The sequence below is a fragment of the Otolemur garnettii genome, unplaced genomic scaffold (genome assembly GCF_000181295.1).
Source record: "Otolemur garnettii isolate 467f Iridium unplaced genomic scaffold, OtoGar3 scaffold00337, whole genome shotgun sequence".
NCBI classification, from domain to species: domain Eukaryota; kingdom Metazoa; phylum Chordata; class Mammalia; order Primates; family Galagidae; genus Otolemur; species Otolemur garnettii.
In genome coordinates this window covers 50213-77861 of record NW_003852732.1, presented here as the reverse complement: position 1 = coordinate 77861, position 27649 = coordinate 50213, and the positions used below count along the sequence as shown (strand labels likewise).

The window sequence follows — 27649 nt, the reverse complement described above, 5'->3', positions numbered from 1 at the left end:
CAGAAAACAAATTTGAATCATGAAACATTCAAATGTAAATACAAAGCCATAAATGGGTTTGGGAAAAATGGAGATTGTTATAATGTAGGAAGTGTGGAAAGCATCTCTAAGCAAGAAACAGAATTTAGTATTAGTAAAGGAAAAACTGACATATTTGGCTATATAATAATTGAAGCCTTTTGTAAGGAAAAATTACCATAACATGAAAAATATCTGTAATATGTGATACATAAACATGAGACACATTGTTGGTGGGAATGTTATTCCATGTACTTTTGGGAAGTAAGCTGACAAATTTTGTATCAAAATGAAAAACTATTTTTGTAGCATTTGAGTTAGCATTGAGTTAGCAATCATAAAAATTTATAATTTTTAAATCATAAATTTAAAAAAAGTCCAATACACATACCAGGATGTTCCTTGCAGCATTGGTTGTAATAGTAAAAAAAAAAAAAAAAAAAAAAAGAAAAGAAAAGAAAAGAAAACATCTACTGTATACTGGACTGGTTAAGTAAGTAATGGTACATCTATACAAGAAAGGATCATGCAACTGTTAAGAAAAATGTTCAGTAACAGAAAGATGTTTAAAATATAACTGGGGGAAAAAACAGGTCACAGAACAGTAGGCATAGTGTACCATCTGTGTAGAGAAAACCAAAATAATTAGTACATGAATGGAAAAATTCTGGAGAATGTTAACAGTGGTTAGTTCCGGGGGATAAGATAAGGGTAGCCTTTCATTGGTATGCTACATATTTCTGCATTATTTAAATTTTCACAACGACAAAATATTACATTTATAATAAGAAAAACTGAAGATACAATAATAAATACATTCAATGAATGAATCGCTTTCAGGGAGTGGTTTGGGTTGGGTTGGAAAGGCTACAGACGGAGCCTGAGCATAAACATGGGCTTTAGCGTCAGACAGCCCTGAGCTGGGCCCCATTGCCCCACCCCTGAGGAAGGCAAGGCGGGGTGGCAGGGGGCTGCGGAAACGGACTGGGCTGGGCGAGGCTGTCTGCAGCTCCAGTCCAGGACGCTAAGATTTGGAGAGAGACTGAGAGAAAGCAGACACATCCCAGACTTGCGTGAGGACAAAGTGAGGGCGTTGAGATTGGGGTTTCCTGTTGGCCAGTGATTCTAGCCTCCTCAAACATATAGCCACATAGCAGGTGGGCAATTACTGCACCACGGCAGCTGAAGCAGAGGTGACCTGAAGTGGGGTGTAGGCAATGAGAACCACTGTGACAGTGGTACGCTGTATGGACTAGGGAGCAGAGGGTAGCAGAGGAGAGGAGAAAACCCGGGAACCAAGTGTGTTTATTGGGGGATGGGAAATACAAAGGGGGAGGAAAATACTGAGGAGGAGTGTAAATCCAGTGGAGAGAATATAGAGGATGTAGAGAAGGGTTAAAGGATACTGGGGACGGGGAGCAGGGTTTGCATAGGTAACATGGAGGGGGTTGTAAAGAACGAGGATGAGTAATTTTGTAGGGTAAATAGGAAATGAGAAGGCGAATAGGGAGTGAGGAACTAGGCCAAGGGAATACGGAGGGGTGGTATAAGGGATGAGGAGCGGGGGAGGGGCAGACAAGCAGAGAGGGAGGCCCCCCCGGGGAGGCGGAAAGGGGCGGGGCCACTTCCGGCCTAGAGAGGGTAGGGCAGAGTTCCGAGGGGCTTGGAGAGAGTGGACAGTCTCGAGAATTGTGGCTGGACGAGGTGAGCAACGGGGCCCATTTGGGATGAGAGCCGGTAGGAGTAGCCCTCACCCTCTGGAATCTGGAGAAAACTTACCTTAAGGACCAGATCGTACTGGATCCATCCGGCTGAGGAGGGAACTGGACCCAGCTTGGCCGGCCCCAAGATGGAATCACTAGCTCAATATTGATTTGAGGAGGGGGTGTAATAGGGAAGCGGAGGAACTAAGATGCGCTTGACCCCTGTTGGGGACGGGGGCGTGTTAGGAAAAAGGGCGGAGCCAGGAGACACTGTGGACTTGGTGGGATGGGTGTGAGTAGGGGAGAAGCTGGGACCACCAAACACTGCGACAATTTGTGAGTGAGGCTTGTGGAGGAGGGGGCTGGGCCTAATGGCACTGCGGACCTGGAGAGGGGCCTTATTGGGGTTGATTGCTGGACTGAGACTATGATCACTGCGCATGAGCAATAAGTATCGCTAAAAAGGCATGTTGAGAAGGGCCAGCATGGAGACCGCCCAGTTACTGAATGCGCATGTACACTGTAGACTCCAAAGAAAGGGCTTGGGCTGGGAAAGCGGGCGGGGCTGAGACGGGCTCGCGCAACGGATGCACATGCGCTCTATTGACCTGCGGCTGGTGGGGGGTGCACTGGGAAAAGGGGCGGGGTCCTCAGCTGCCGCGCTGGCACATCTTCCTGGAGAAGGGGAGGGTGCGGCTGCAGAGAATTAAGACCTAGACGCTTTGGGTTCCTGTATCTGAGAACCGAGTCGTTGGAGGTGGGAGAGGGGTTTGGGATTGGGGCCTTAGGGCAGGTGAAGATCAGCCACACATCAGAACACGGGAGAGGAAGTTCACTGGGCTCTCCACTTGACCCAGGCCTTCTCTTCAGGCTCAGCTTTTGACAGGCCAACTTGAGACATGTCTGACGCAAGGGAGAATGGTGCGGGTCTAACTCGCTTCCAGGTAAGGCCTATTTCTGTGCTCTTCCCAGCTGCTTTTCGATGCAGTCGCTGTTGCTGTCCTCATTCCTTGGCACTTCTTGTCCTTCTCCTTCCCCTTGCCTGCCCGGTGTACCTCCAATAGAGGGAGAGAGAGAAGGTGGGGGGGCCCTTCTTCTGCCATTATTTTCTGGCTCAGAAGAAGGGGAGGCCTTGGGCTGAGGTGGACAGCGCACTGCAGGTAGGAGTCAGTACAGGTCAGAGAAGTGTGGCCTTGGAATTTTGGAGCCATTTGCCTAGTTGACGGTGGGGAGAAGGTTCGTGAGAGTCCCTGCTTCCTCTTGCAGGCTGAAGCTTCAGAAAGGGACAGTGGGTCGATGATGCAGACTCTATTGACAGTGACCCAGAATTTGGAGGTCTCAGAAACACTGAAGACCGCAAAGGCACCAGAGGTCTCAGAGGATGTGAAGGTCTCAAAAGCTCCAGGGATCTCAAAAGCCACAGAGGTCTCAAAGACCCCAAAGGCTCAGGAGGCAGCTGCTACCCAGGCCTCACCTACCACTCAGCTGACTGACACCCAGGTTCTAACAGCTGAAAACGAGAGTCCAACAGCTGACACCACGAAACAGAATCCTGACCGGCAGGCTGTAACAATGCCTGCCACTGAGACTAAAAAGGTCAGCTGTGTGGCTGATATGAAGGCCACAGAGACTGAGGATATTGCCTCTCAGGCTCCAGCGGATGAACCTGAACCTGAGAGTACAGCTCCCCAGGTTCAGGAAAATCAGGATACTCGGCCCAAGATCAAGGCCAAGAAAGCCCGGAAGGTAAGACCTCTGCAGTCACTACCTTTGCTTTTCCACTCCTTTCATTTGGTTCATTTGTTCCACAAACATTTAGAAAGATCTCTGTGTTCTTTAAGGATGGGGAGGGGCAGTGAAGGAAATATGATGTAATTCCTGTGTTCACAGAGCTCACAGACTGGTAGAGAGATGAAACGGGAATATACATAGCTGAAATCTGAATTTAATGTGGTTAATATTCACATAGTAGCTGACAGGTTTTAGGCCTTGAGCTAGGTGCATTCATGCAGGTTAACTTGTTAAATTTTGAAAGCAAATCTTATAGTCCCAATTTTATAGAGAAGGAAGCTGAGTGCCAGAGGGATGAAGTGACTTGTCCAGGGTGTCTCATGCAGAGCCCTTGGTGGATATAGAAAGAGAAGTCTCAGGACCCACCCTTGGGTTGCTTTTGGCCTGCTGGGGAGATGAAAATCCTGGCTAGAAGTCAGTGAGAAACAAACCAAGGACTCAGCATGGTCAATGTCTAGTGAGTAAGGCTATTACTGAAAGGGTGGAATTAGGGGGTATTTATTGGAAGAGGGTGAAGAAAAAGGACCACTTGCTTCATCTGGTGATGTTGAGCTTCCTGTATGTTGATACAGGTGAAACATCTGGATGGAGAAGAAGATGGCAGCAGTGATCAGAGTCAGAGTTCTGGAACTACAGGTGGCCGAAGGGTCTCAAAGGCCTTAATGGCTTCAATGGCTCGCAGGGCTTCAAGGGGTCCCATAGCCTTTTGGGCCCGCAGGGCATCAAGGACTCGGTTGGCTGCTTGGGCACGGAGAGCCTTGCTCTCTCTAAGGTCACCTAAAGCCCGCAGGGGCAAGGCTCGCCGTAGAGCTGCCAAACTGCAGGCATCCCAAGAGCCTGAAGCACCACCAACTCGGGATGTGGCCCTTTTGCAAGGAAGGGTAAGAACTCTGTCCTCTTCATTCTGCCTTTCTACTGCCTTGGCTGCCTTCTCTGCCATCCTCTAAGGTTTTCTGCAAACCAATTTTGATTTTTCCATCTTTTCCTACTCTCTTAGGCAAATGATTTGGTGAAGTACCTATTGGCCAAAGACCAAACAAAGATTCCCATCAAGCGCTCAGGTAGAGTTCTACTAACTCTCCCCCTGCTCCAAGCTGTGCCCTCCATTGCCCTCTTGCCAATGTGCTGGAGGACATCCCTTGCTTTTATGCTCCTATCTCTGTCATTCCAAAATTCTACTAGCATCTCTATTGATAGCTCAGAACCTGGTTATTCTACCCATGGCATATTTGGCAAAGGTCCTATAGCATAGGTGTGGGGGTTAGCTGGCATCTGTTCAGCCCAGATTCTTACAACAGTCTTCCCTTACAGACATGCTGAAGGACATCATTAAAGAATACACTGATGTATACCCTGAAATCATTGAACGAGCAGGCTATTCCTTGGAGAAGGTGAAGGGGCAGTTCTGGGGAATGGGGGCATTGGGGATGCCTTGAATTCAACAAAGGTATACATGTCTCTTCAAAGGAAACCACAGAGATCTGCTAATCTAACCTCATCACTATGCTGATGGGCAGATAATGGCCTAGGGAAGGGTGCAGACTAGCCATGGGTTTTACATAGCAAGTCAGTACAAGCATAGCTAGGACCCAAGCCACCCAATATAGTCCTGGCTTTCTGTCCGTGGCTAAGCACATCCTGTCATGTATTTCAGATGGTCACTTGTCCCTTCCATTCCTCATTCTCTGTCTCTCTAGATTTCCATTAATCACAAAGGTGACATTGATGATAATGTTTACCAGGTGCCAGCACTTAGCTATATGCATTATCTCACTGGTTTGTCACATACACAAAATCTGTAGGTACATGAAAAGCTGAGGCATGCATAGGAAGCTAAGTTTTATGATCTCATAAGCTCTTCTCCCCAACCACAGGTTTTTGGGATTCAGTTGAAGGAAATTGATAAGAATGACCACTTGTACATTCTTCTCAGCACCTTAGAGCCCACTGATGCAGGCATACTGGGAACGTAAGCTGGGAAAGAGTGGGAAGTGGGGGAGTTCTGCTTTTGTTCATGCTTCTAGCCTTTTCCTGTCCTCTCTCCCTGAATCCTCTTAAGAGAATCAGGAAAGATGGTCTCAAAAGCCTGTCCCAGCTCCCATGCATAGTTGGATCCTGCACTCAATAGTGATGCCTGGTTATGATTGACTGAAGGTTATAAGAGGCTAGGTGGGGCCTTCCTGCTGTCAGGTTTGCTCTCTCTCCAGAAGCTTTCCAGGAAAACAGGCCTGTTGTTGGTTGTCTCTCTTATTACTGAGTCTCTGGCCTGGCCTTGGTAGAGTTGCTCTCAAGGTTCGTGTCATAATGTGGGTGGACCAAGATGCATGAAAGGCAAGAGCATCAATGGAACCCTGCCTAGAATTCTCTTAGGGATGTGGGAAGGAAAGAAAGGACTCACATTGACTGGGTGTTTGTGTTGTAACAGATTGACGGGTATCCTTCCATCTTCCTAACCACCTAGAAAGAAGAGGATGTGATTTTTCTTTATGTTGCTGAATAGGAAATTGGCTGACAAGTCTGTGTGCTCTACCCGGTGTCACACAGAGGTTGAAGCACAGACGTGGCAGCATTCTCTCATATATGAGGAACCTGGGAGAGGCTAGTCTAGTAAACTAGCTGGTGTGTCTTTTTCAGATGGCTGCTGGACATAAACCTCACTGTTCTATTATTCCCTTAGGACTAAAGACTCACCCAAGCTGGGTCTCCTCATGGTGCTTCTTAGCATCATCTTCATGAATGGAAATCGGTCCAGCGAGGGTGAGTGGTTGGCATGCAGGTGAATGGTTGATTGCTGTCTGAATTCCAAGTGGTCATTTTCTGTCCCTGTTTCCTCTTGCCTCCCTTTGCAGCTGTCATCTGGGAGGTGCTACGCAAGTTGGGGCTGCGCCCTGGGTATGATTGGGCTCTCTCAGCATTTGCTGTCCGTTTTGTCCTTTGGCAAGAGAGGATAGTCCCAGGATTGCATCAGCCTGGTGGTCTGGTGGAGAGGGTGGGGGGTGATGGACTGGGTAGAGAACACAGGGTTCTGACCTGGGTGGATGGGGAAATGGTCCTGAACTCTCTGCTCCTTCTTTCACTTTCTCTGGGGAGTGAAAGAGACAGTGGAGTTCCCCTCTTGTGTTGGAAGCCTCTCTTCCATCTGGCAAATGACTGTGCCTGAGCCCTGATTGTACTTTTTTAAATTTAATTTTCTTTCTCTTCTTTCAGGATACATCACTCCCTCTTTGGGGATGTGAAGAAGCTCATTACTGATGAGTTTGTGAAGCAGAAGTAAGTGTCTTTGTCTGATGGTGGTGTGTTCCATGCATTTGGCCTGTTTCAGAAATCAGTGATAAAGCCATGGTGATTGTATGTGCGTCCGTGTGTGTGCACATGTACATGTGTGCAGGTTGTAGGTTGTTTATGGGGCAGTGTTAGTGAACAGGAATGGCACATGTTTCCTGCTCTGTTACATGTACTCTCACATTTGCCTTAAGAACATGTAAAGGGAGGAATTGTCATCACCAGCATTGTGGACATATGTGGAAACTGAAGCTCAGAGAAGTCAACTCATTTGCTCAGGGTTACTCAGGTAGCAATGGAAAAGTGTTTAGACTATGGCTCTATAGGCCTAGCATGGTGGCTTACACCTATAATCCTAGCACTCTGGTAAGCCAAAGCAGGTGGATAGCTTGAGCTCACGAGTTCGAGACCAGCTTGAGCAAAAAGTGAGACCCCCTCTCTACTAAAAATAGAAAAATTGAGGCAAGGGGATCACTTGAGCCCAAGTTGGAGGTTGCTGTGAGCTATGACATCATAGCACTCTACCCAGGGCAACAGCTTGAGACACTGTCTTAAAATATATATATATCTCCACAGAATTGGTTCTTTTTCCTCTGATAACCAGGACTTCATAAACATTAATTTCCATAAAGTAATGCCATAGAATAATAGCTTCAGGCAGCCAGGTATTATACTAGTAACTTGACTTGTACATCTCATTTCATTTTCATAACAACCATGCAGAATAGATGCTATCATCTTATCTCTGTTTTACAGTGGAAGGACCTGGGACTCCAAGAGGGAAATTCTAAGCATGGCCTACAGCTGATCTAGGGCCCATTTGGGCCTGGAGGCTAGCCCTCTTGATTTTCTTGCCAGGATCCACCCTATCCTCACCTCTTGGAGGATATGGGAGAAACCACACAGGGACATGCATATGTACACACAAACACACACACAAAGGCTCAGAATTCAGTACACACAAAGCATGCTGCTCTTGGCTCTTTCTTCCTTTATAGGTTTTCTATTCATTTTATAGAGTGGACCTTCCCCATGGGTTGGCCAGGCTGCAGCTGAGATCCTGTTAGTGGTGTGGGTGTGCTGAGAGCAATGGCCTTGAAGAACGGCACTTCTCTTTTCAACACGCTCAACAAGAGCGTGGGGTCACTGTGATGAGGGACAGTCTTCCTCATGAACAAATTCCCTACATGTGTCCTCCCTGCCCCTCTACATGGCTTGTCGTCTCCCTATGAACAAATGCCCTACATGTGTCCTCTCTGCCCCTCTACATGGTTTCTGGGCAGGACCAACCAGACTGGGCTCAATATTGTAAGAAAAGCTATAGTATTTAGTGGGAGAGATCTCCATCTAGAACCTGTCTAGTCCATACATGGGTGGACTAGGGTGGTAAAGGTTTTGTACTTCTATTTTCAAGGTACCTGGACTATGCCAGAGTCCCCAATAGCAATCCACCTGAATATGAGTTCTTCTGGGGCCTGCGTTCATATTATGAGACCAGCAAGATGAAAGTCCTCAAGTTTGCCTGCAAGGTAATTGGAGAGCTGCCTGAGTATGGCATATCAAGGGCATAGGGTGCCCCTGGCTGGTACAAGCTGTGTGTAGAAGAGCAGCCTATAGTTCCTATCTGAACATTCTAAAGCCTCTATTAATTGCCAAACACTATGACAGGCACTTTATCTAAATAATTTAATCCTTAAAGGTTACTATGTCATTGCCTTATTGCAGATGAGAAAAATGAGGCCCAGAGAGGTTGGTAGGTGACATGTCCAAGGTCACAGAGCTAGTAAGTCTCGGAGCAGGGATGGAAAATTAGGTGAATAATTACTAGTAATAGTTACTATACAATTACTGTTACCCTACATCATGTGGCATGATTCCTAGCAAACAGCAGGTGCTCGATCCTCTGATTATAATCTTTCTGATAAATTATTATCTGTTGCAGGTACAAAAGAAAGATCCCAAGGAATGGGCAGCTCAGTACCGAGAGGCAATGGAAGCAGATTTGAAGGCTGCCGCTGAGGCTGCAGCTGAAGCCAAGACAAGGGCCGAGATTAGAGCTCAAATGGGCATTGGGCTTGGCTCGGAGAATGCTGCCGGACCTTGCAACTGGGATGAAGCTGATATTGGACCCTGGGCCAAAGCCCGGATCCAGGCGGGAGCTGAAGCTAAAGCAAAAGCCCAAGAGAGTGGTGGTGCCAGTGCTGGTGCCAGTGCTGGTGCCAACACCAGTACTAGTGCCAGTGCCGGCAGTAGCCTCAGTGCCAGTGCCAGCCTGACTGCCACTCTCACATTTGGGCTCTTTGCTGGCCTCAGTGGAGCTGGTGCCAGCACCAGTGGAAACTCTGGTGCCTGTGGTTTCTCCTATAAGTGAGATTTCAGGTATTGACCTTGGTTTTGGTGGGGGCAGCAGGGGATCATGGGGCTAGGATGGTGAGCTGGGTGGTTCTAGAAAGGGTCAGGCTGGAGAATGATGTAGAAAGTGTGTTGAAGACACTGCTTTTGGCATTTTATTCTTTCCTGTTTGCTGGATATCAGGTGACTCTTATTTCCTTTTACTTGTATTTTCAGATACTGTTAATCCCAGCAGTCTTTCTCTTCAAGCCAGGGTGCATCCTCAAAATCCTGCTCAATATAGCACTCAAGGCAGCCACTATCAACCGCTTGAAGTTGATAATCTGCATTAAATCTATTTGCCATTTCTGAGTTTACTGCTTTTTCTGGTGGGCTGTCACATTTTGGTATTATATTTTAAAAATGGATGAATTGGGAAAGTTTCCACTTCAACCTATGCTTAGTTTGAGGCAACATTATTGGATTCCCAGAGGTGAGATTAGCATGCCTTTCTGGAATGGGTTGGGCTCCATGTCCAACCTGCACAGCAGGTAAGATTCCACTGGAAGAAGCACAGACAACATATGTGAAGAAGAAGCCTGAGGTGGGTAAGTCTGGAGCGGAAAGCATAAGTAGAAAGGACTGGATATTAAGTATAGAATCTTCTTTTGAGAAATTTAGGTGAGACAGGATGGAGAGAAAGGGAGATAGCTAAAGGGGGCTATGAGAATAAGAGAACATTTACTTGAAGAAGGAGAGAGAGACTGGAGCAGAGCAGAAGCCAATGGAAAGGAAGAAGTTGAATGGTGATTCCTTCAGTCCAGTCCCTGAGGAAGTGAGAGAGGTCACTAGCAAGCCTGGAAAAAGACTGCATAGACAGGATTCAGATGGGAAAGGTGGAAAGATGACGAGCAGTGGGGAGGCCCCAGTAGATGATGATTTGGGGGAGGGGAATGGCAAGGTGCTTAGTAGTCTTGATGTAGGGAACCAAGAAGGCAAATCGTGATTTATTTCAAGATTTGGATTCTGCTGTATGGATCTGGAATAAGATCACAGGACCTAGGGCAGTGAGCGGATAAGTCTATCTTTACTACTATGTCCATGGTACCTGACATAATTGTGGTAGAAGAGGTGGACCATGAGGACCGGGCAGGCTTGGAGAGGAAAGACAGTAAGAATATATGACAGATTGGGGGTCTGTGGACAGGAGTCTCAGTGAAGTCTGTGAGCGGGGTCACAACATTATGTGAGTGGGAGTGCTTGCCATATGTCTGCCAGTGTTCTAGGTATTTTGGAAGGGGTATTGAGAGTACTGGAAGAATGAACTGGGGGACTAGTTAAACAGATAGTGGGATATCTTTAAGAAGACGGAACAGAGAGAGGTTCAAATAGTGGGTGATTGAGGAGGAGAAGGGGAGGGGGTCAGTGGACCAGGAGGCCAGGTTATTGGTTGGATTATACATGTGAACAGTGATTTCACCCAGATAGTGTCAGGAGATGGGCTGTCAAAGTGCTGACAAGATACTCTGGCTACCAGGCATCCACCTCCCTGTTTTAGGGGGTATTTACCTGGACCTTTTTCTCCACAAAAGCTTCACCATCTCTAATCCCCACATTACCAGGCTCCTAATCACTGTAACAGTCTTATGGACAATAAGGCCTTTCTAATGGCCACCTCTTCTCTCCTATAGAATTTGGGATGGAATGTTTATTGCTTAAGAAACAGGATTTTTAAAACATAAACAAAGTTCCATCCAAAGAGAGATAGCTCTGTGGCCATGGATGGAGATATGCTGAGGTGGTTTTCAATGGAAGCAGAGCTTCTTCCACTGTGAACTAGGCCATGGTTTCCTCAGGGGCTGGATAGTCCCAGAATAAGTAGATCAGGTCACAGGCAGTGTTATCCCCAGGTGATGTTCATGTGAAAATGGGGGGTGGTGAGGAATTGAGGGACTATGATTCTAATAAAAATTGAGCTCTAAGTCCTTGGAGAGTTAAGGGTGAATTATACTCATGAAGAACTCTGCTCTTCCCATTTGTCTTCCCTCTGTAGGTCACTGGGCTTACCTGGCTGCCCCTCATTTTCCCTTCCCACAAAACCTAGTATTTAACAGAGCAAAGGATTGGCTCTTCTCCTAAGTCCCCAAGTGTCAAGACTGCAGGCAGTTGGAATAGGGAGGAAGAGAACAAGTCTGGTATCAGACAAGTGGGGAAGTATTGGGAGCAGGAAGAGAGAAGCAGGGTAATCCGGGACAGACCCTTGTTCATGTTTTCGCCACATTTATCAGCCTGGGGACCATTACTGTGATAAATGGACTGCCACAATTTTTAGACTTTTCTTTAGTATATTAATTAAATGCTAAATAGATTGAGCTTGTTTCATGTAGCTTCCCCTTGACTAGGGTTGGCCTGTTGTTTCTCTACCAATTTTTTAAATCATTCCCTAAGAAGCCTTTTAAGACATTTGTGTCCTAATTGCCACCCAATGAAACTATTTTCACAGATACATACATATATATACATATATATATGTGTGTGTGTCCATATATAAAATGTATATTTGTGTTTTGTACATGAAAGCATAAATATCATTTGTCTTATTTAATTTAAGGCTAATAATGACTAAATAATTTAAGAATTAATTGTGAAGGTAAATCCATGTTCAACATCCATCCCTTCTACTATGGCGATTTTGTTCATTTACTCACTGAGGCATTGGAGAAGATGGTTGAAAGATTTACATAGGCTGTATCATCACGCTCCTTTTGGTGAACATTCACATGTATATTCCCACATAGTCCATTCTGAGGGGTCTATCCATTTGCTCATATATAGAGGGTGCCAAAAAAAGTATACACATTTTAAGAAAGAAAATAAGCTATATTAACATTGTAATACTCTACAGTGCCTGTAGCTCAGTGGGTAGGGCGCCAGCCACATACACTGAGGCTGGTGGTTTCAAACCTGACCTGGATCAGCTAAAAAAAAGGCAAAACATTGTAACACTCAATATACACAAATAATAAGATGAATATAAGTCATGTTGAAGATCTCAGAATTGCAGACATCAGAGCTAACTTGAGTATTACAAATTTAATGATGGGAGTGAGACTCTGGGAAGTGCTTTTCAAACAGGGCTGGTGCACTGTGCCCATGAGCACAAAGGTTGGGGAAGCTGTGCACTTGCATGCCAGGAAGGCACACCATGTGGAGATGACCACATGTCTGACCAAGAGGACAGGATGAGGGGATCCAACTGAGATGACCCTGCTGCAGGTGCCTCTGACACTGGGCTGAGAGGCACGTTTGGACAGTCAGAAGTCAGAATCTGAGGAGCAGATTGGAGATTCAGAGGTCAGAGGAGCCTGTCTGGAGGTAAGAAAAGGATCCTTGAGGACCAGGCCTTGTGGGGCCACTCCTTGCCTGGGACACTTCCCACCTCTCTGGTGGAGAGCTGAGGCACAGGTAGGAAGGCCTGGCTTCCAGTCTTGGCTCTGTTGGTACCTACCATGAGCCCTGGGGTCACTCTCTGCTCCTCTCTGGACCTCAGTTTCCTCATCCATAAATAGATAATGACAATGCCCACCTCATGGAGCTGTTGTGAAGATTAAATGAGGCCACACAGGTGAAAGCAGATCACACCATGACTGCACATAGGTGTCCAATAAATGGCAAAAATGACAGTACATGTTCCTCCTATATTTCACTTCTCACTTGTGCTACCCGAGGTGGTCCTCCCAGCAGGAACAACACCTGTGCTAACAAGGTGCAGGGTCAAGTGCTGGGGCAATACACACCTTTCCTTAGTGAACACCAAGCTTGTGCACATCAATGTGGTTGGCTGGGGAGAAGAGACAACAGGAGAGTCAGATGGGTCAGACCTGGGTCCTCCAGTTCAGGACCCAGGCAGTGGCCGGCCACACCTGGAGGGACTCAGTTAACCCCTCTAAGTGCATGGGGCCCTTCCTATCTGTTTTTCCCAAGCTAAGAGGCCAGAGTCGCCTCCAATGCAGCCTGTGAGGTTGAGTTCACTCTTGCTGGGCCAGCATAGGTAAATGCAGAAGGGTGTGATGTGGATGTTCATGAGGTAGTAGACTGTACAGCTCTGGATGTGGCAATTAGTTCACTAACTAGTGTGTTCCCACATCAAAGATCTTGATGTAGGCTTGGTGGCTGGGTTAGAGACAAGCAGGAGCAAAGGACAGCTCAGGAGCTAACAATGGGGGACTCAGTGTGAGACTCCCCACTTTCTCCTCTAGATCCATTCACCACCATGACCAGCCTTCTCTGCACCTCAGAAGAACTACCCTTGCTGATTGCATCATCCAGGCTCCCTTGTTCTGCAAATAAGGGACAGCATGAGATGGACAGTGGTCAGAGCTGGATTTTAGGAGTGTTTATTCACTTGCATCCCTATTTGCTGTGCTGTGCTTTGACTATGGTGTAGCTCTCCTGACAATGACTATCAGCTCTCATGGGCAACTCCTCTTCCCTGACAAGGACAATTTTCCTACAAATGACACCATGCCTTCACCCTTTCATATGTGAGCTAATCTGAGTCTCTGAACATCTCATGTAGGTTTTGTAATGCTTCTCACCTCTGTAAATTATTAATTTATTGTTGGTTTGTGCAATAAGTGGGCAGTTTATTTTTGGCAGCATTCTGCTTGACACAGAGTGAATATGAGAAAGAAATGAGTAAATATGTGAGTGAAGGAAGGAGAGGGTGAATACCATGTGAGAAAATGCATGAATGAATGAAGTGTAAATGCGGAGCAAATACATGAATTGATGAGTAAAACATTCCCTGTTGACTCAGTCATATTGTAGAGTCCTTAGTGGGAAAATCCCACATTCCCCTGGATGGCCACCGAGGCTGGAATGACGATGGGAGCACAGGAAGTTCAGGCTGCCCTTGAGGATACCTTCTGAGAGCTGTAGGTCAGAGAGGAGTCCTGCCTGGCAGGCATGCTTTGATTTCACCCAGAGCTTTGCCAGGGCCGGACCAGCTACATCAGAATCACGACATGAGCTCTTAGAAATGCACATTCCTGGGCCCAGACTTCAGGGTCTGGTTCAGGAGGATGGGATAGGGCCCAGTATCTGTGCCTTTAAGCAGTCTTAGGTAACTTTGATGTCCAGCAAGTTTGGAGAACCATGGGGCTGGCCCTGCATGCCTCGTCTGAGAGATGACAGGGCAGGCACAGAGAAACCCCAGCTCCTGTGGACACTCCACAGAGCACTTTAGCATAGGAGGATCTGCCTGATTTGACCCTGCTGACCCAGAGTGGCAGTGAAGTGAACACAGTGAAAAGAGACGGACGGAGTCAAATCTCACCTTTGAGGCTTCTTTGATGTAGGACCAGCAAAGCAAGTGATGTCATTGCTCTGCTTCAGTTTTCTCATCTGTAAAGTGGGTGAGATGCCATCTGCAGCCCAGGACCTTCATGAGAATTTGAGGAAACTCCTCCCTCCAATTTATTTGGCCCAGAGTAATGAAGGTTGGGTGGTAATTGTAACAGATAGCATTATTTAGCATGCTCTAAGATGCAGGTATGGTTCCAAATGCTTTCCATAAATGGTCTCATTTAATGCCCACAAATACTGTATATGAACTTGGAGTGATCATGATCCCTGGGCTATAGATGAGGAGGGCGAGGCTTAGAGTGAATAACTTGTGCAGGGGCACACAGCAGCTATAGGAACCTGGGCCCACAGGCCATCTGAGTCCTTGCAGCCTGCCCTCTTAAGCCCTGAGCTATAAATGGAAGCTCCCTCCCCCTTCTCCTTAAAGGTTAAAACAGAGGTTAGAACCAATCCTGTGAGGAAAAAACAGAAGAGCTCTGAAAGGAAGGAAGTCAAGGGAATGTATGTGAGCAGGCTCCTCAGAGAGTATGGGGGCCAGCATGCCCATACTGTCAGTTTGCCCCTAAGCTTCCTGACGGCTGTAGCAGGAAGGGGGGGGGGACAGAATTCCCAAGTTTCCATTTTCTGGAAAAAAGGGAGGCACAGAGACTTTTCTAAATGGACATTTGTCCTGACTTCCATTTGTCCTGGCTTCTTGTGTCCTGCTCAGCAAACATCTGGGACCAGAAATGCATCTGTGATTTAACAAGACGCTAAAAGGCTTATTCACACATGTGACTCTGAGAGTCAGAAGGCAGAGGGGAAAGAAAACGCATGAAATTCAATCCCAGAGAAGAACCTTGCTAGACTGCTGTTTCCCATGCAGAAAGGGGAATGGGAGGAGACCTAGGTCCTGTCTGTGTGTCTGTCTCTCTCCTTGCAGACACTGACTGCCTCTGTGGGAAGAGACGCAGGCTCCTGGTCTACGTGGGACATGACACTCCTTCAGGGACTGAGCCCCAAGTGGGATGGGCGGTGAGGCAGGGGAAGGTTGTGAGTGTGGGTCAGACTGGAATGACCTGGCAGCTGAGGGCAGGGCTGGGTCTGACAGGCTGGGCTTCATGGAGGAGCAGAGAAGGAGGTGGCCGGAGGGTGTGGAGAAAAGTGTGGGGCAGATGAAAGGGTTTTAGGGGCAGAGGTAGCAGCAGGTGGTGGTTGAGGGCAGACTTCTCACTCTCCCCAGTGAGTGCCCCTTTGCTATGCTTTCCCTGACTTTTCTGCCCACTAAAGGCATACATGCCACCCCACCCATACAGGTGAGGCTGACTTGCCCCCATCTACTAGGATTGAGAGGGGAGAGACTAGTGTTCAGATCACCTTCTGCCCGACATTGCAAGACCAGTCTGCCTTCTCCAGCTCAGGCGTTGTGGCCAACTTCGTGGGCCACTAGGATGTGGCAATGAAGGACATCATTAGGGATGTGTAGGTGAGGGGCCTGGGAAGTGGGAAGACACGGGCTCTGGAACCAGACAGGCTTGAGCAATGTTCGAACCTTTCCAGGTTGTTGTTTGCATTTCTCTAGGGATCAGCCAGAGCTAGTAAACAGGGAAACATTCATGTGCAAAGACACATGGCTTTAATCTTGGCAGGCACATGTACCCTCCAGAAAGGCTGGAGACCTGACACGGTGTAAATTGAATCAAACTCCTCCAAATGAACCCATCCCTAATTGAATCAAGTCACAGCCCACTCCGAACCAGTGTTTTTGCAAAGTGAACCACTGGCCAGTAATTGGTTGCTCACACCCATGGGCTCTCATGCTTTCCTCAGTTCTGATACTCTCGTGTTCTCTTGGGCTTTTTTGCTGTCTGTTGGGTTTTTAAAAATTACTTTGCTTCAGCTGAGCCACCGGCCTCAAGAGGAAGCCCTTCAATTCTGAGCTCCCATGTTCATAAAGAGTGAGCAGAGGTTTCCCACTGTCAATGCTCTCTCAGAGTGGTAGAGCACTGACCCCAGACACTTGGCTGCACCTTGAGCATCCCAGGAGAGGCTGAGAGGTCTGTTCCCACCTGCCTTTCATGCGTCATGTATCACCACCCCTAGCACACAAAAAAGCACCTTCCAGCTGCCTCACACCAACCACACGCCTTTCCCCAGAAACACCCAAGCCCACCCCTCATCTGTGTGTGCGCATTTTCTCATAATAACTGCTGTCCTAGGAACATCTTCTTACTCCGTTCTCCACTGGTAACATCCTCCCCCTTAAACCGTGCACAAGCACCTCTTCCTCGATGACTCCACTCCACAAATTCCTCTCTCTGCCCTGGCTAAATAGTGCTTTGGGTAAACCTCTCCTTGTGCATTACTCATTCATTCATATGTTGACACTTCTCCACTGAGAAGAGCTGCTCTGGTGCAGTGCTGTATCCATTGATTCTGAGAACTCAGAAGTGAGTTTGACATTGCCCCTAATTTCCCTATGCCATCTCCAAGTTCTGAAGCAGCCAGATACATGAGCATTCAGCCAGTGTTCTAGGTACTGGGTAGAAATTAGCAATGGGTCGTGTGGGGTTACAGTGGAGGAGTCGGTGTGGAAGTTAGTATGGGGGAAATGAATGGATTTACCACCAAGTTGGTCAGTAAGGTGAAGGGAAAGGCATGCGGAGAGGGGAAACAGTATGTGTAGAGGCTCAGAGGTATGACGCATCCTGTCATCTGGCAAGGGGAATAAATGTCAATGCCCTGGAGCTGAGGGTACCCTGGTAGCAGGTGGCAGCAAGGGCCTTAACCCGGAGTTCCATCATGTGACTGTGTTTGGATTCTTCACTTTTACCACAGTGGCCCTCAGTGGAAACACAGATGGAATACATGGGATCAGGCAACAAATAGGATAACCAACACTGCCATACACTATGAGTCCTGACTGCTGCCTCTACCCCACCAGGAGCCCTCAGTTCATCTCCCATGTCCTACTTGAGTGTGGTCGTCTGTCAAAGCCCATTCATTCACTCAGTGAGGGCTCACTGGGCACCTAATGTGTGCCATGCCCAGTGCCGGCTGGTGTTTGGAACCCTGGAGGATATTATATACACAGTCCACCTCTTGTCTCTGGGTGAGACAGATAGAGGCAATACTGACACAAGGTTAGAAGTGGCTTGCCCATGACACACAGGTATGATAGAAACCATAACAAGGGGGAGAAGTAGTCTGGGAGGGCATCCTGGAGGAGGTCAAGGCTGACCTGGGTCTTAAAGAATGAAAACAAGTGGGCCAGTGAGGATCCCCGAGCAGGGAAAGGCACCCTAGAAAACTGGGGGCTGCAGGAGAAAAGAAGGGAGACTGGAAGTTTCAAGGCATGTGTAGGAAATTACAAATAGCTTGGAGTTTCTGGAGCAGAGGTTTGAGGTGCAAAATGGGAAGACATGCGATAGAAGACTTCCAAGTCCTGCAGGGCAACACAAGGAACATGGAATTTGTCCTGTAGGTGACCAAGGAGCCAGGAGAGGGAATGATGGTGTGAGGTTGTCTTTCGGGATATCCCTCACAGCAGCATGGATGGGAGGGGCCGCAGGAGGGCAGGGAATCCTTCCAGAAATGAGGGCTGAGATTGGGCTTGGTCAGTCTGGGATGCAGAGGAAGGGTGGCCATCCTGGAGAAGCATCCAGCAGATAAAAGCAGCAGGAATTGACAGCTGAGTGGATGCTGGGGGTGAGAGGCATAGGAAGATTGAGGGGGACACCCAAATTTGTATCAGGAGTGTCTGTGTGGATGGTGGTGCCCTGACTGAGAAGGGGGACAAGGGCAAGTTGGGAGAAGAAAATGAGTCCATGGTTTGGGTGGGATGTATCCAGAGGCTTCCTGAGAAATCCAAAGAAAGAAGTCCAACAGTGAGTGGGTAGGCAGTTGGGGAGGGGAGAGAGTTGGCACCTTGGCCTGGAGAAAGAGATGTGGGATGACTAGTGGCAGTCCAGTGGTGAGCTCCAAGCGAGCAAGCAAGACCACCCAAAGAAAACTGTGGAGCTGGAGGGGAAGATCCCTGAAGGCAGGAGCTAAGGCACAGCCGCCCAGTTCAGGAGCTACTGGCCCCCTTAGCCCTCAGGGTGACCACCCCCTCACTGCAAAGAGCCTTCCCAGAGCCCCAGTCCCTAGCAGTTTAGTCCACTGAGTGACACGAGCATCATCATTTTCTGTGCCTGCCTTGACCTGACAGATATTGGGCAGCACCATTAAGGGACTGGGAGGAAGAAGCTGAAAGATAAGAGGGCAGTAGGACACTAGGAGAATAAGGTGAGCTCGCTGTCTCAAAATCCCAGGGAAAATGGCTCTTGAAAAAAAACAGAAGTGAAACACATGAAGAGGAGCAGTGCCAGGAGACATGAAATACACCCACTGAGTGTGGAGACAAGCTGGTCACAAATGCCTTCAGTCAGAGAGGTGTCAGTAGGGGTGGAGGTGGCAGCTGGTCTCTGGGGTCTTCAGGAGGTGATCTGGAGGTGAGACCATCTTGGGTGCCCATTTCCTTAGCCTCAGATGCTGAAGGGAAGAAAGAGACTGGATAGAAGCTTGGGGGCGATTGGGAGCAAGGGCTTGTCTCAGTGGATGAAAAAGAGATAAAAATTTTTGTATTCCAAGGAAGACTCCGTGGGGTGCATGTTGATGGGGTTGGAGACAGCAGGCCTGAGAAGGTGCTGGAGGTTGGGAGCTCTTGGGGTCCAGGTCAGAACTGCATTGCCATTAAGCCCAGGGGAGGCTGCATGCGGATGTAGACCCTGTGCAAGGTGAGGGGAGGGGGCTCTATGTGTCCATGGCCTGGTGCCCTTAATTTTCTTGGTGAGTCAGGTGGTTGGAGTAGAATGACTGCTGAGGGGACTTGGAGAGGTGGGTTAGCAGGGTCATGCTCACAGGGTTATGGGATGGGAAGTGGGGGCCCCAGTGGGCATGGGACCAGCAAAAAGTGGGCACGATTTTCCCGGTAGCTCTCAGCGGCCCAGGTGTGGGAGGCACACAGAAGCCAGGTGGGCTCTGCATTTGGCCAGGGCATTTGCAGGGGGTGACCCAGGCCTTTGCCAACTGTGAGAGAGCGCCAGAATTAAGTGGAGACAGAGGCTGCACATATACGTGGGAATTAATTCAGATCTGGGCGTGGAGGAGAATTATCAGGATGTCCTCTGATACCCTTTTTCTCCCTGAGAAGGAAGAGACAGTGTCCAGCCCTGCGGTCAGAGAGTACCTGGAGGGCAGATAGGAACACAGGCCCACATCCCTGGGCAGAGCCTGTTTCAGGCTTCAAGGGAGCACAGACCCTTAGCAACCCCAGACATCCCTGGGCTGAGCTGAGACTGGTCTTGAGGGGCCCTCCCCGCCCCACTCCCTTTTCCTCAGCTGTCCCAAGCCCCAGGCTCTGCAGAGGGAGGGGCTTCATCAGCCAGTCACATCCAAGGCAGCCCAAGGCATCACTACCTGGTGCAACCAATCCCCTCCAAACAAATAGCTCACTCAGCTTCTGCTCCCTCCTCCCCTCCCTGCTCTGCCCAGCAACAGCAGAAAGAAGGTTTTTAGAGGAGAGAGAGGCCCTGAAAACTCCCAGCCCTTGGCAGCAATGAGCTGGGCCCCAGGCTCACTCTATAGAGAGAGGTTAAAATAATACTTCAGTTCCTGGAGCCCAGGAAAAATATCCCTAGGGGACCCTCAAAACTGTGTAGGGAACTGTGACAGGAACTCACATATTACAGCGCGATCCTGATCCTTGGAGTCCTGGGCCACAAGCCAGTCTCATTCACGCCACAGCTCTGAGGCAAGTCTTGGGATGACAGTGTCAATAGCAGAGACTAGGTTGTGGTGAAGGAGGAGGACATTGAGCAAATAATCACACACAGCTACTTGACTAGAAACAGTGAGGAATCTCAGGAAGGAAAGAACAGGGTCACATGCAGGAGAATAAGAGGGTACCTGATTTTGATTGGTTTGCACAGTCCTTTTTGACTGTGCTTCTTTTCGTCCAGGTTTGTGGTGGCTATTTCATGTATTACTTCACCCCCAGAGGCCTCCTGCCTGTCAAGAAGGATGGACATGGTGTTTGTTATTGACATGAGTGGCTCCACTTTTGGTACCAAGATCAAGCAGGTAACAAGGACCCTGAGAACCTCTCTGGCATGAAAAGGCCCAGAAAGCAGATAGGGCTGGAATATTAGGACCCTGGGAGCAGAGATCCCATCATCCCATTACCCTTGGATCTGGCCTGGCCCTACTGTAGGTTCTTTGTACCTTATACAACAGAAGCTTTGTAGACCTGTAGCCACAGAGTCCTACAGGTCCCCATTGATTTATGGGGACTGAGGCTATTGAGACCCTCAACCACAAAAGCGCAGGGGTCATAAAGTCCCAGCGTATTTGAACCTTCCAGCTAGAGGTCCCTGGGATTATAGGATCCAGGATCAATAACACCTTAGGTAATAGACATTCTGATCCTTTCTGAGGCCACAGGTTTTGGGGGTTTTGTATTTCTTTTTAACTTTATGGGCCTCATATTATAGGATCCTGGCATTATAGGGTTAGACCCAGTAAGAGTCCTGAGGCCATATCCATTTTATTCTTGCTGTGCTGCACTTCTGAATCAGAATACTGAGACCATAGACCAAAGAGATTTTGACGTTAGAGCTTGAATCCATAAAGTTCTGGAATCAGCATTTCAAACCATAATACTCCCAGGCTCTAAGTTCAAGTGCTCTGGGACAGCATAGCTTTTGTACTTTAAAGATTTCAACTGCAGAGCTCTTGAGACCGAAGGCTCCATGAGTTGTGTTTTGCCAGAGTCAAGCCACCTGAGGTAGGGAAAGTAACCCCAAACCCCAGCTTTCAAGCCTTCAGTGTAGAGAAAGGAACATACTCAACTCCAGCCATTTCTAATCTTCCTGTCTCTCCCCAGAGGGTAATAAACCAGGCACACTTGTGAAACTCATACCCTTGGAATACTAGCTCACTAAAAGTATGAGACCTATTTATTACTATATAGTGTGCTTCCTCTCACCCTTCACATTGCCATCACATCAGCTGGGCTTCTGTATAATAACAGGAGGTTATAGCTGATAGAACTATGAATCTTAGACCCTATTACAGAAGGATTCCCTAGGGAGGTCCAAAGGCAACAGGGGAGGAAAAAAAAAAAAAAAAACATGGACGATAGAAAGAATTTTATCCACCGACACCTACGACTAATGCAAGTAGGAAACACATCCTAACTCTTAGCCAAATAAACATAAAAGCTCACATTAAATGCCTGTTTTATTCAGTTCCTTTTACCTTATACATCATGTCTGGCTTTCAATATAAAATTATAAGGCACGTTAAAAGGACATGATCATTGTCTGAAGAGACATAACAAGCATTACAAACAGACTTAGATATATCAGAGATGTTGGAATTATCCACCTGGGAATTTAAATAAACTATGCTAATATGCTAAGGACACTAACCAACAGAGTGGACAGCATGCAAGAACAAATGGGTAATGGAAGCAGAATTATGTAAGCCCTATGGAAATCTAATGGAAATATCTGAAACCAAAAACATTGTGATGAGAATGAAGAATGCCTTAGATTGAGCCATCATTAGACTGGATGTGGCTAGGGAAAGAAGTGAGCTTGAATACATGTCAATAAAAGTCTCCCAACCTGGAAAACAAAAAGAAGTCAGAAATTTGAAATACTCCCCTGCATATCAAAGAACTGTAGGACAATTACAAAGATATAACACGTGCATGATGGGAATAATAGAAGAAGTAGGAGATAAAGGGACAGAAGAACTACTTGAAGTAATAGTGGATAGCAAGCTTACAAAATAAATGATAGAACCAAACCACAATGGTGTTCTATGTCCAGGAAGCTCATAAAACACCAAGCAGAATAAAGAAAAAAAACTACACCTAGGCTTACCATATTCAAATTTCAGAAAATTAACGACAGAGAAAATATTGTTTAAAAAGTCAGAGGAAGAAAGCATCTTACCCATAGAGGAACAAGGATGTGAATTACATCAGACTTCTCTTTATAAACCATGGGAGGAAGAAAAGAGTGGAGTAACGTATTTCAAGTGTTGAAGGAAAAAAAGAAAACCCACCAGCTTAGAATTCTGTATACATCAAAATTATCTTTCCAAACTGAAAGAGAAATAAAGCCTTTCTCAAACAAACAAACAAACATTGAGGGAATTGTCACCCTTAGACTTGGTTGTCAAGAAATGGTAAGAGAAGTTCTTTAGAGAAGAAAAGTGGTATACCACTTTTAGAGAAGTAAAAGTATATAGAGAAGTAAAAGGTATACCTTCTTTTAGAGAAGAAAAGTGGTATGCCAATCTGAAAAAATGAAAGGAAGGGTGTTAGAGAAAGAATAAATGGAGGGAAAATAAAATATTTTATTTCTCTTATTAACTGATTTAACAGATGATATTCCGTTCAAACATATTATTCCATAATAATAATAGCAACAATATTTTCTGCAAACCTAGTTTATGGATATGTGAAATTAATGACAATAATGTTTTAAGGGATAAGAGCAAATAATTGGGAATAATCTGTTACAAGGTACTTGAACCATGCATAAAGCTGCATAGTGTTATTTGAAGATGGACTTGGATTAGTTGTAAATGTATATTGCAAATTCTAGGGCAACCACTAAAATTTTTTAAGTATACTGAATATGCTAGGTGTTGAGAGACAATGGGACTATGTAAAATTCTCAATTAAGAATGTAAGAGAAAAAATAGGAATAAAGAATAATAAAAATGAATAAAAATGTTTATAAAATATGGCAAATATTTTTTAAATATTAATGTTTATTCACACATGGAGTTTCTTTTAGTGTAAGGAATTGTATTGCTGCTGTAACAGATCGTAACAAATGTAGCATTTTATTTATTATCTCTCAGTTCCCCAAGTTTGAAGCCCAGCAAAGCCCAATTGGTTTCTGGGCTCAGGGTTTCACATAGCTCACACCAAAGCTATGGAGATTCTAGGTGGAATTTGACTCCAAGTTCACATGGGCCCTGAGTAGAAACCAAGCTCTTGCCACGGTAGGTCCAAGGTGCCCATTTTCTTGCTATTTATCATCTGGCAGGAGGAAGCATCCTCAGCTTCTAAAGGTCAGCCACCATCCCCTGGCAAGTGGCCATGGTAGTTTGCTCTTTCACAGTCCACAGGAGAGTATCTGCTGTAGCTTCAAATCTGGCTGGATTTCTGCTATTTCTCTTCTGGTTTTAAGGGTTCATATGATTGCACTTAGATAATCTCCCTATCTTAAGGTCAGCTGTGCAATCTTGAAACTAACCCTGGGCAAATATTACAGGGGACATTTTAATTCTGTCTATTATAGCAATGAAGTAAGGCTCCAAATTATTTTTACCCAGTTACTAACCAGTTGTCCCAAAGTTATTTTGAATAAATCACTGATACTACAAATTTGTTTGGTTGTTTGAAACTTAAATTTCTGGATAATTCAGAAATGTTTATGATTTGAGAAGAACTCAGCCCCTACCCTTCTCCCACTCCAACTCCTTTAAGGACAAGAGGTCAGTATTTGACAACTCTAATGCTAGATATAAGAATAGTCCTATTCATGGGCAGGACCCATAGGCTCTATGTGAAAGGTTTTAGGCTCAGTTGCCATTTAAAGAAATAAAGTCAGTGAATATTCAGGTGTGTGGCTGTTCCATTCAGGGCTCACCCTGTGGAAATGAGGGAAGGGTCTGGATTTTTAAGGTTCATGCTCATTAAAAGCTAACGTGTAAGTCTTGATTTGTGTTTATAAAACATTTGGGACTTGTCATTTTTCTGAATCTGATTATCATAGAAATATTGTTTCTTTCCCATTCTCCTAATCCTCTTCTTCTAGAATGTGTATTAGAAGCATTTTGAGATGTCTCAATCTATCATCCATATGTTAACTTCTACATCCTCAAAATCCAACAGTGCCTGGCATATATTCAAGGCTCAATACAGACCTGTGGAAAAAATGAATTATATATATTGAATCCATCTTGGAAATTAGAATAAATGCACTGAGAAAAGGCAAAAAATCAAGCATCTCCCAGGGCCAACTTCTTAGCAGTTGAATCTTCAACCTAGTAGCCAAGCTCACATACAAAAATAGAGAAATCTGGAATTATTTCATGACAGGAACCAATTGTTGAGGTATACTACTTGGGAATAGAGAGGGGGTACACTACTTAGGAATATGGGGGGCTGTGACCTGTTCCCTATTTTGAGGAAATTGGTTAAAATGGCTCAAAGTATATGTAAAACACCACCATAGAGAGACATCATCAATGACATGAAATCGGGACTTAATTCATGTTTAAATCCTCCTTTTGTGTACTTAACATAGAATAGAACTAAATGAGTTTGTGTTGACTGTGCATCTACTAGGATATAATCTCACATTCTGCAAGGTAGTCAGTGATAGCCATGTTTTATGTCACTGGTCCCGAACCATTTCAGCACCAGGGACTGTGTTCATGGTGACCCTAACCTGCTTTTTCAGTTCCAGTAAGTTTTGGTAAAATTTTTCAGCAGTGTCTTCATCTAGGTCCATCTTCTGGGCTGTTATGTAATTGCTTCCAAAGCTAGTGGTGACGCTCATATATTTGGTCAGAAGATTGAGAGATGGTGTCAAAGTGAAAGCATTTGCAAAAAAGCAAAGTAGCCATATGATGGGTATCAACAGCGTCCATACAAAAGGAAGTAGAATTCCAAATGTCAAATTGGTCAGTACTGTACCTGGGCATACCACACTGGAATACAGATCCCACTGGTTGAAGTTCCTATTGAAAGCCACATTCAGAAGGTCAGGGGCATATTTGGAAGAGCCAAAGGGTTCTTGGCCTTTGCTGTGCTGGAAGTCCTCAAGGCCAAAATTAGATTTCCTTGCATTGCAAGATGATGTCCAAATGAGCCAAGATGGATGGTCACTGTGACACAGGAGAGGTTCCAGTTCCCGAATCAGGATAAAGTGGCCAAAGACATTAGTTTCAAACACCTCCTGGAACCCATCAGCAGTGATGTTGTCGTCCTGCGTTAGCAGTCCTTCAGCTGTGGGGAACATATGAATCACTTTTCTTGAAAAGAGGCCAGAGAAAAGTGCTCTGATATTTAGTTATGGATTAGGCATGATCTCAGCATTTAGATATACAAAGTCCTGTCTCTGAAACCTTTGCTTAAGTTCGTTGGAGGCCCAGAATACTGACTGCAGGTTGCTGACATCTACCTGCACGATGGTGACCTCGGCGGTGGGATGAGAGGCCAGCAGAGTGGCTCGGACACCTTCCGCTTTGTTCACATTCCTGCACGCCAAACACAGATGAAGCTCATCGTTTTCCACCAGCAGCCGCTTGACGAGGGCCAGGCCAATGCCACTGCTTGCTCCAGTCATCAAAACCACCTTCCTCATCTTCACAACCCCCCAAGGCCAGTCAAATATGGCAAATATTAATCCCACTATATCAGTAACAATTGTAAACATAAATATACCAATTAAAAGACAAAGACTCTCAGGATGGATAACAAAAACGACCCAACTGTATATTGTTTATAGGGAACTCACCCTAAGTATGAAGACACAGATCAAAAGTAAAGGGACAAGCAGAAAGGCGTACTGTGCTAACATCAGAAAGGGAGGGGATGGCAGAGAGGTGAAGAATAAAAATCTACCTATTGAGTACAATGTAATCACTATCCTGGTGATGGATACGCTAAAAGTCCTGACAATTTATTCATGTAACAAAAAACATGTATACCTCCTAAATCTATTGAAATAAAAAAGTAGTGGTGTAACTTCACAGAAAAGAAAAAGAGGGAAAGAAATACCATGCAGACTCAAATCAAAAGAAAACTGAGGTAGCTATATTAATTTCAGAGAAAGCAGACTTCAGAGCAAGGAAATTATTAGTGATAAACAAGCACATTGTATAATATAATAAATGCATCAATTCTCCAAGAAGCCATAACAATCCTTAATGTGTATGCACCTAGAATCAGAGCACCAAAATACATAAGTTTAAAACTGATAGAACTGGAAGGCAAAAGTAAATGAATCCACTATTACAGTTAAAGACTTCACCATCCTTCTATCAGTAACTGACAGATCCAGAAGACAGAATATCCTAAGGTCATAGTTGAACTGAACAGCACTATTAATCAACTGGATCTAACGGACATTTCTACTTTATTCAACAACAGCAGAACACACGTTCTTCTCAAGTTCACATGGGACATTTATCAAGATAGACCAAATTCTGGACCATAAAACATACTTTAACAACTTTAACAGAATATAAGATTTACAGGGTATGCTCTCAGACCAAGTGGAATTAAATTAGAAATCAATAATACAAAGATAGCTGAGAACTCTCAAAATGCTGGAGATTAAATCAAACACATCTAAAAACATAACCTCTTCCTGGTTGACAAGAGGTTCTGAGCTCTAGGCCCCCTAGGTCCTCACGTTCCTACTGCTGTTCTCAGGAAAGGCTATCCTTTTAAGTCTCAGCCTTCTTGATGGAAACAAAAAAGTGTTGTGCTTAGCTCTCTGTCCCAGGCTGTATGACTTTATCCCCTGAGCTCTTGCTGTGGCAGGAAAGACTGTGACCCAATGGGAAGCATTAAAGAGATTTCCTATGAGTTTAAGGTGCAGTGAAAGGTAGGTCTCAATTACCCATCCTGTGATCTGAAATCCATACCTATCAAAAGGATTGCAGGTATAATTTTTTTTTCTTTTTTATTGAATGGTAACTATGTACATTAATGCACTTCTGGGGTACAGTGTGGTGTTTTCACACACAATCCGAAACACTTCCATCAAACTGGTTAACATAGCCTTTATGGCATTTTCTTACTTATTGTGTTAAAATGTTCATATTCTACTCTTAGAAAGATTCACTTGTACCCTTGTAAGATAAACCACAGAAGTGATCCCTCCTATCCCCCTCCCACTACCCATGCCCCCCTCCCCCTCCCTCCCCCTTCCCATATTCTGAGGCTATTATTAGGTTATAGCTTTCATATAAAAGGTATAAATTAGTTTCATAATAGGGGCGTGTACATTGGATACTTTTTCTTCCATTCTTGTGATACTTTGCTAAGAAGAACATTTTCCAACTCCATCCATGTGAACATGAAGGATGTAAAGTCT

The 27649-nt window shown here is 45.7% G+C and overlaps 2 protein-coding genes and 3 pseudogenes across 5 annotated transcripts in view; 3 read left to right on the top strand and 2 right to left on the bottom strand.

The window, feature by feature from the left end:
- Positions 1-1633: 1633 nt before the first annotated feature.
- MAGED2 (MAGE family member D2) lies at positions 1634-9497 on the top strand. Of its 3 annotated transcripts, none has more exons than XM_003803562.2 (13): positions 1634-1722; positions 2592-2665; positions 2988-3467; positions 4085-4393; positions 4510-4573; positions 4824-4903; positions 5387-5481; positions 6190-6269; positions 6362-6404; positions 6720-6782; positions 8209-8323; positions 8737-9173; positions 9363-9497. In XM_003803562.2, exons 2-12 carry the CDS (start codon positions 2621-2623, stop codon positions 9163-9165), a joined length of 1803 nt encoding a protein of 600 aa, XP_003803610.1. In that variant the 5' UTR covers positions 1634-1722; positions 2592-2620; the 3' UTR covers positions 9166-9173; positions 9363-9497. The 3 variants fall into 3 exon arrangements, with proteins under 3 accessions (XP_003803610.1, XP_023364840.1, XP_012669363.1); XM_023509072.1 differs by having other exon boundaries at positions 1678-1722; positions 2579-2665; XM_012813909.2 differs by lacking the exon at positions 1634-1722 and having other exon boundaries at positions 2500-2665.
- Positions 7867-7985, top strand: LOC111722735 (annotated as a pseudogene).
- A 723-nt stretch (positions 9498-10220) lies between the features above and the next one.
- Positions 10221-27649, top strand: part of ITIH6 (inter-alpha-trypsin inhibitor heavy chain family member 6) — a 24124-nt gene continuing 6695 nt past the window's right edge. Inside the window, 4 exon segments of the mRNA XM_012813907.1 lie at positions 10221-10296; positions 15788-15957; positions 20474-20536; positions 20538-20594. Coding sequence (XP_012669361.1) covers positions 10221-10296; positions 15788-15957; positions 20474-20536; positions 20538-20594 — 366 coding nt within the window.
- Positions 24893-25909, bottom strand: LOC100963917 (annotated as a pseudogene). Its single transcript, XR_155028.3, has one exon. The product of XR_155028.3 is annotated as a 3-keto-steroid reductase pseudogene (transcript).
- Positions 26259-27649, bottom strand: part of LOC100963603 — a 4193-nt pseudogene continuing 2802 nt past the window's right edge.